Source organism: Vigna unguiculata, chromosome 1 (genome assembly GCF_037176805.1).
Source record: "Vigna unguiculata cultivar grain cowpea cultivar isolate G323 ecotype 2 chromosome 1, ASM3717680v1, whole genome shotgun sequence".
Classification (NCBI taxonomy): domain Eukaryota; kingdom Viridiplantae; phylum Streptophyta; class Magnoliopsida; order Fabales; family Fabaceae; genus Vigna; species Vigna unguiculata.
In genome coordinates, this window is record NC_140792.1 from 29,436,221 (window position 1) to 29,445,056 (window position 8,836).

General features: G+C 30.0%; 1 protein-coding gene across 1 annotated transcript; it reads right to left on the reverse strand.

Annotated features, from left to right (window-relative positions):
- Nucleotides 1-4,940: 4,940 nt before the first annotated feature.
- LOC114164718 (RNA binding (RRM/RBD/RNP motifs) family protein) lies at nucleotides 4,941-8,633 on the reverse strand. Its single transcript, XM_028049469.2, has 8 exons — nucleotides 8,410-8,633; nucleotides 8,196-8,299; nucleotides 7,626-7,701; nucleotides 6,985-7,056; nucleotides 6,839-6,904; nucleotides 6,100-6,440; nucleotides 5,724-5,847; nucleotides 4,941-5,394 (listed from the first exon to the last, which is right to left on the reverse strand). The coding sequence occupies exons 1-8, from the start codon at nucleotides 8,422-8,424 to the stop codon at nucleotides 5,371-5,373; spliced, it is 822 nt and encodes a 273-aa protein (XP_027905270.2). The 5' UTR covers nucleotides 8,425-8,633; the 3' UTR covers nucleotides 4,941-5,370.
- Between the last annotated feature and the right edge of the window lie 203 nt (nucleotides 8,634-8,836).

An 8,836-nucleotide genomic window follows, 5' to 3' on the forward strand; every position in this document is an offset into this window, starting at 1 on the left:
TAGTACTTTACCACATCATGAAGGTTAGCATTTAATGCCATAAAGGTTTCTCCTACCCGCATTTATTAAATAGTTATTTAAATTTAGTGGGTCTTATAGGGCAGGCCAACCCGACCCACCCTTTGCGGGCCACAACGTGGGGCAGGCCAAAACGAGTTGGGCTAGCCTGGTTTGCCATCCCTAATGCTTTTGGTCTCATTTTCGTACAAAAATTTTAAATTGGTCTCCCAATTTTTATTTTTTTTAATTAAGTCCCTATTTTTGAAAATGTGATCTAATTTGGTCATTTTTTGTTAGTATTTTGCTAACAAAGTTAAAGAAATGTTACCTCTTAGTTCATGTTTTGTTATTTAGTTTTTGTTTTTATTTTTTAAAATTTTGTAAACGAAATCCACATGTCAAAGCGTAATGCAATGTAGTAGTGAGTGGTAGTGTGATGTAATATTGACAGTGCCACCTGTTAGTATCAGCGTTAAGTGTCATTGTCTTAATTTTAATTTGGTCTCTGTATTTATTATTTTGATTCAATTTAATCTCAATTTTTTTAAAAAAAAGGAGCAATTTCGTCCCTCTCCAAATTAAGACTAAATTTAATTTTTATACAAATTTTATATTGATATTTTTTAAAATATTTTTGAAATTATTTTTAAATCAACTCTAACATTTGTATAGAAATGATTAAATGTTGTAGTGTTTTTGTTTATAAATTTATTCACAACTATTTTGAATATAAATTCGAATAGATAATATTAAATTATGATGTAATAAAATATTAATACAAGTAAATTTAAAATTTTAAAATAAAATTTAAATAAAGTTCAACGTAAAATATAAAGTTAAATAAACTTAATCTTATTAAAAATACTTTTAAATAAAGTTAGTTTAGAAATAATTCTTCAAATGTTTAATAAAATATCAATTTTAATAAAAATATCAGTATTCCAATCATATAAAATTAAAGTTTTTCTCAGGAGAGAGACAAAATTATTTCATTTAAAAAAATGAGACTAAATTGAATCAAAATAACAAATACAGAGAATCAATTGAGATTAAAGCAATGACATTTGATGTTGACACTAACACATGATACTGTCACTATCACATGACACATAGACAATTAAAAAAAACAAAAAGAAGGAGGAATCAACACGTGACATATCTTTAACGTCGTTGGTACAGTACTAACAGAAATTATTAAATTACATTACTTTTTCAAAAATTGGGACCTAATTAAGAAAAATAAAAATTGAAGGACCATTTTGAAATTTTCTAATCAAAATGAAGATCGAAAACATAATTAAATGTAATATATAAGAAAAAATATCTACAAAGGTATTGTTTTAAGATTTTGAATTAGAAGTATTCTTACATCACTTTTATGTGTTGACTCCTGACTCAACAAATCTATGGATCTATGTCTCTTTGATTACCTGTGGACTTTTTCCCCTTTATATTCACTTGAAGAATCCAACAATCGACTTTGTTTGTGGATAAAATACTTAGATTTTGAAAAGAAGTTTGGAATGTGGTAAAGACTCACACTTCAAGGTGTGATTGTCGGAAATTAAGTGGTGAATTGAGAATTCCAAATTAAGTATCCTAAGAAAAATGAAGAATAAAAAAGAAAATGTATGTACTAGAATTATAGATTATAAATAGAATCACATCTCTTACATGATTGTTTCGAAAGAAGATAAATGACTTTATGTACTCGTTAAATGTAAAAGTAGCATTAATAATACGTGTTTTAATATAAGAAATTATTATGAAATCATTCGAGGTTATCATGAAAAAGAAAATTAGATGTAGGTTAATTTAAGTGAACCAATATAAAATAAAATAAATGTTCATTACTCTTGTTATTACATGTTTATACTACCTAGCTTAAGCCTTCCTTTACGGAACTAGGTGATGACAGGGGAGCCACGGCTCCCCCATTTTTTTTTTTTTTTGAAATTTTTTTTACATATATTTATATATTTTTTAAAATTATATTATATATTATTTATATTAAGATTATATTATGGAAAATTATAATAAAAGATAAATAAAAAATTTTAATAGAGACATTAATTTATAAAAGAGATTAGGTTTTTTTTTTTGACTATAAAATCTTTTCACCATGTAAATGATCATGAAAGTGTGTGAAGAAAGATAAATACAAAGAGATAAATTGGGAAATAGAGGTTGGAAACACATAGATTGAGATTGCATGATCTCTCACAAATCAAGGTTAGTATCTTATTATGATTTATGTATGTTAGTTTATGATTCTTTTTAGGATGTTTCTTCCAAATTAAGTTTATCCTAAATTAATATAAACCCTAATTATGATTTTAGGGATTCTTTTATGAAATTGGTATGAACCCTAATTATAATTTTTCCTAAATTATTATAACCCTTAATTATAAAATTTAGGGATTTTGTGTTTTTCGCTACCTATGGTAATTTTTTTTTAAAGTTTTGAATTTATATAATATTGCTTATTTAATTAAAATAGTATGAGTTTTGTGATGTTTTGCATTGTGATAATTGTGATTTGTGAATATAAATTTTATTTTTTCTAAATAGGTGAGAGGTGATAAATTTATATTAGAAAAATTATGATAAAAAGTAAAAAAATTGATCCTTTTTTTTTCAAAGAGGAAGGTTTGTGATAAAGATGAAAAAAATGCATTTACCTTTACTTGAGAAATTTAATAAGAACCAAGAATTTAAAACAATAAAAAACAAATTTCTAAAGTTCTCAGACTTACATATCATGAATTTAAAAATTCATTAGAACGTGATACGGGAAAAACGACATCAAATTTGATAATACCACCAAATCAAATTGATGAGACACGAATGACTTATCTAAAATGGTATTCATGGTTTGGTATCATGATATAATAACATGATATAATAGTGAATGATAGTAATATTTTTTTGAATTCTACTATTATGTGTATTTGTTTTAAGAAGAGGAAATGAAGAGAAAAAATGAAGAGTTTTTTTTCTAAAGAAAAATTATATATAACAAATCTAATTTGACCCCTTACATTTTTAGTCCAAGTTCCGTCACTCCTTTACGTAATCACTCATGAAGTTGCTTTTAGAATAGTTTATGTCCCAACAAAAGTTATCTATTAGACTAGCTATGTGATAGGTGGTTTTCCAAATCATTCTACAAAAAGTTTGTATAGACTCTATTTAACCCAACTTTTCTTACTTCATCAAATCTCTATAAGATTTATCTAACAAAAATTAAATATTTAAAATATATCAATGGTGACAAACATTTCTAGTGGTGGTGGTAAAAAAATAGGTGATATTTATAAATGTGGTCATGACTTAGACATTAATGGTAATGGTAGTCATAATTTTTAAATTCAATGACTAAGTGGTGATGACAACTATGTTAGTCATGAGAACAATAACCACAGTGACACAGCTCAAGAAAATAGCTTATTTTATTAATGAGTGGGTGAGATTTAAAAAATGACTAGGTTAATTAAGTAATTCAACCCACTTGTCCATTTTTTGGCGTCTCTTATCTAGTGTGCCGAACCATTTCTCTTAAATAAAAAAAAAAATCAAATAGTTAAGTTTAAATTGTTATTATATAATAATTTTAAGTTCTTTTAATGCTTACAAAGTCAAAATATATTTTACTATAGTTAGTTTATTATAAAATCTCAAATTTTCTATATTAATATGAAATTTTATATTTAATTTAAATGTTGGTAAAGTTATTGGAATAAATATCAATTTTCTTTCTTAAAAAATGTACAAGAAATGAAAAACAGATATCTAAAAGAAGTGTTGTCTTTCAAAATAGGCTTGCACACTTCATTATGCTTAACTAAATTACCCAACTCAACTTTTTAATCATGATTCCTCTGTGTATAACAGAAAGAGCAAATACATTATTTTGTAGTTTTTTTAAGGATGTCGATGAATAGAATAAAGGGAATTTGTACTGCAATAGGTAATGGTTATTATACTTTAAATGAACCAACTCTGCCAAATGAAGCACTGAATTTGGAACTTCTGAACCGAACAAAAGTGAGAACATAAGAACCATCTTTTAAATATTAGACAAATGCTACAAAAAGTAGAACTGAATTTTGAAAAGAAAATTATTCATTTGACTGAGGGTTGGTAACAAACAAGCTTAAACAGAAAAACTGATATGCTCAACAAAAAAAAACTACAGGATCCAAATTGTTAGGTTTATAGAGAAGGTTCGAATAGAAAGATACAACACCAATAAAACCTGAACCAATCACATAAATCATTAACACCACTCTCAACTAAAAATCTTAAAATAATAAATTTATGAGTCTTTATTTTTAATTTTAACCAATCTATGAGTCTTCATTATGTTCTACTTTTTCAATTCTAACCAATTTAAGACTTAATCTCGTACTTGAATCTCTAACACAAATATCATACAAAAATTTTCAAAAGACATATTTTACCTCTAAAAAAAGACTCATTAAGTAACTAATCTTGCTCAGTAATATGCAGTCAATCTAAGTTCCGAGCGCAATTTTTTTTGATTTGAGAGAATGTGAACACTTTTGAGCATCCAAATGCAACCTACCATGTGTAAAGAAATATTTTATAATTCTTATTAGAGATAATGACAGAGAAAGACCTTTGACAAGAGATAAAAATGAGAACATAGATGGCACGTGAAACAACGTTTGATGATTGTACAAATTCAAAAACAAGTTTTGAAAAAAACTATTATTTTAAAAAGATTTGTCTGTATGCTAAGGACCCTTTCATCAGCCGACAAGAAGGCCATCATATTAGTCAAAAGTGGAGGGCAGCAATGTCCATTATTACGCCTGCGTTGATCCTAATGATTGTTATTATCAGAGCATGGTCTTGACCATGCTTGTTACTTTTCATCCATGATAAGATGTTGCATTTTGAAACAAACACAAAAATTAGAACAACTGGGCCAATACAATATAGTGATAGTTCTTTACAATTTTCATAAATTGCATCAGCAAAGCAATGGAAAATTCTGTAGTCTGCATGTTGGTAATTTCCCACGTAAATCTTTGAACCAAGTTATACATGCAAAACTATTTTTTTGACATAGGAAACACAGTTGCACAACACACCTATAATTTCCTTTTCACAAAAAGAAATAGAGAGAAAGCCAAAATTACCAATGCTAAAAATTACATATAAGCAACAACCAGAACACCAGATTGAGAAAAGAATACAAAAAATAGGATTGAAAATGAATCACCGCACTTGCCACTTGCATCTAACTGTTGAAGGACAGAAAGAAAGCAGTGAATGCTCAAATAGTTTGAAAAACACGTTCTGAAAGACCTCATGAAGTGACTTCATTACCAGAATTCTGGCCTATGCAGCAGCCACTGACGGTTCCTGCATCAATGAATAAAGCCATGATATTAAAAATATATTATCTTCTGCTCATTATTCATTTTCCTTAACAAAAGAAAAATTATAGCTTTAAAATTTGACAAAGGTTAGTTCCGGTTTTTCAAGTGTTTTTCAAATGGTTCTCCAATTACGAAGTTTCACCTCGATAATCTATATGATAAAAATTTGAATTAATAATTAACATAATTATCAAGATATAACTTGAATTATGTCTGGAAAACAATATCACAAATACTTACAGAACTATGTCCAAGTTTAGTGCTTAAAATTTCTTTTATCTTTATTACTAATATTGCAAGAGCATATCAAACCTTTGTTGTCAAGTTTGAGACAGCCAAGTTAAATTTTTCTCTAGTTTTAGAACTTGCAACATGTCCAGCCTTTGCCACCTTGCTAAAAGCACCATTTAACCATGCTGTTCCAGCAGTCACATATCTGCACCAGACAAAGACAATCCATTAACAAGTATATCTACCTTATTATCACATCCAAACAACACTCAAGGAACATCATGCATATTTCTCATTTCCCTCCAACCTGTAGTTGTTAATACATGTAGCAACTAAAGAAATTTCTAAATTTTACTACACTTTGTATTTCTTGTTTGGATCTCACCACAAACTCATCAAAATTTCATGGAGAAATCCAAGAGCAGAAATGGAGATCATGCACCATATTCAACCATACCTGCTTGTTTTGACAGCTGATCCAGTGTCATTCAGCTTCCTCTCCGCTGCAATTATTGCTGCCATTGTTTTATCTGAAACATGAAGCCTCTGATCCACAGATTTGACTTTCTGATTCACTGCAGCAATGCCTACTGTCCATTTCTCAGTTAGTCCAACTTTCTTGTCAAAAGAAATGACCTTTGCAGATGCATTGGCAGTCAATTGGTGCTTTTCATCAAATGCTTTAGCTTTGTTCACAGCATCCTGCCTTATTGCTGAACCTTTTGCCAGCATACTTGTAACTGCATCTTGTGCTTTGGTAAGGTAGATTCTTCTATTGGTGGGGCTGGCTTTCCCTTCCTGAAAGAGGTATAATATAGCAGACCATGAACTCAATCAGAGAAAACCGTGAACAGCTCTAGTAATTATTGCCGAGCTACAAAATTAATGGAATGATCCTCTGAAGATTACAAGTAAAAGATGCAAGATTGACACATTGGAAGAAGCCTCAATATTTAGATGCAATTGAGGTAACTTGCAACAAACGAAATATCATGACAGGGACTTTCTTCACTAGTTTCAGAATGCAAAGTCCAGTAATCTGGTATATCCAAAACACACTCCAATGAACTAACAAAGCGCTGGGTATAATATAAATAAATTCAATACGACTTTTTAGTCTACTCCAAATGCCAATGAAGAAAAATCCATGGGGAGAAAAAGATTATGCAAAATCTTAATCAGGTTTCTGGATTTACCTCAATATCTGTGGAGACAATTTCAGAAGGAGCAAAGTTTATAGCATTTTCCACCACCCTTTCTTCCTGCATAAATTGCTTCTGATAAGCACTAAATTTTATGTCAATAAGTGCATATATGATATTATAGTTCTTGGATTTCTTACCTGCATCTCATGATTTGGTACATAGTTATCAGCAGGAGTTATCCTCACAACTTGGTCCACTATTGTTGCTCCCTGAGAAAAAGACAACAAATTTTTTACTCGCACAAGCCAAAAACTGCAAAGGCATATATAAGATTTATATCTTCCCAAAATTTAACATCAAGACCAAAATGTTATGGTGCTATATGAAAACAGGCCAGAGAGGAATTGACTTAATTCATAGAGATATCCAAATAGACATTGCTAAGAAAATACAGACCTTTCTACTGTAAAAAATGGTTAGGCTCTGTCATTTGTAATTTTAATGTTCAACATATCTGTGTTTTCAAATGAAAATGCCGTGATGCTAGCAAAACAGCTACTAAAAGTTTAAAAATACAACACAACAACTTCCATATGCTTGCAATCTTCTTTAACATAAGCTATAAAATGGTATGTTGATTCTAAAGGATTTTAATTTAAGATCTCCTTCTAGAATCAGTCTCCTTCCATTTCTTAAGTGAGCTGCATTATATGAAAGTGATCCCTTTCAACCATCCGTCACATCCAGTACACAATACCTAGTACCTACCATGATTACAAATCCAACTCGATAATCTACCATAGCTCCAACAATGTCGTAAAAGGAAAAGTGGCATTACCGATAACAATAATGCAATTTCAAGTGCTTTGGGATCTTTAAATGTCACATATGCAGTTTTTGATTTTCCATCTTCACTGCAATAAAACAGACAACACAATAAGCTATCATAATACAGATTTGACTTCTTTCAGCTGACTCGGAAAAAAAGAAATCGTAAGTTCAATAATTGAATGAACTTTGAATACACAAGAAGAGTTCAAATCCTAAAGTAGAAGAATACTTTGAGTTTATCTTCAATTACTTTGCTTTAGACTAAGATAAGGTAAAAAAAGACAACAGAAGATTAATGCACTTCGACAGCACAGTTTACCCTATCAGCTTAATTAATTAAAAAATTATACCTTACCTGTCCTTTGTTTCATTTTCCTTTAATTAATACGGTTTTATATCATTAAAATCAAAACTAAGAGCAGCCCATGATTTCTTCTCTGAATTTTCCAACCCCTTCCCCCTTTCTTTTGCCTTTCTGAGCACCCTTCAATCACCAGTAGGGAGGATTAAAACTAGCAGAAACCCAATTCAAGCAACCAAGAAGAGGCAAAAAAATATCGGTACAAAAACTACCCACCTGAGGATCTCAACATGCTCAATTTCTCCAGAAAAGGAGAAGAACTCGTGAATCTCTCTCTCACCAGCTAGATCTGAAAGCTGCTTAACTTGAACAGTCCTCGTCTGCAATAATCAACACCCAGAAACAGAAAATCAAATAATGCTCCAATTCCAACAAGAAAAGGGTGAAAAGACGGGATTTTGAATTCAAAGAAGAAGTAAGAGCTTGTTACCTCAGTTGCCTGCATTGCGATTTACACAGCTGAAGCTGTTTCTGTACAGAGAGCAGAGTTGGGGAAGAGAGAGAAAAGGGTGGCGCGTGTTAAGTTCTCGGGAGTGGTTTTGTGCCACCGAAGAGAACAGAGTTGTGTTGAAGAAGAACACAGAGAGAAAGAGAAAGAAATTACAGAGAATGTGTGATGTTTAGAATGTAATCATGTCCCAGGTACCTCGTAAAGACCAGAAAGAACAATGCAGTGATTCTCACGTAAATTCCACAATTGTCCCTTTAAAGTTTTGCCCATTAACTTTTTTTATTACTAACACAAAAGTTAATTTCTATGTAATTTCACATTATTTCTAAAATAACTATTATTATGCGGACACATAACTTTACAGTGCATAATAACTTATAATTAAATGACGAAAAAATTATATTAT

Bases quoted from the DNA above. Each gene is read 5' to 3' on its own strand.
- LOC114164718 (XM_028049469.2), bottom strand. The intron at 6,441-6,838 runs GTAAATCCAGAA...TACCTCTTTCAG, and splicing joins TTGTCTCCACAGATATTGAG to GAAGGGAAAGCCAGCCCCAC. The intron at 5,848-6,099 runs GTATGGTTGAAT...TGTCTGGTGCAG, and splicing joins TCAGCTGTCAAAACAAGCAG to ATATGTGACTGCTGGAACAG.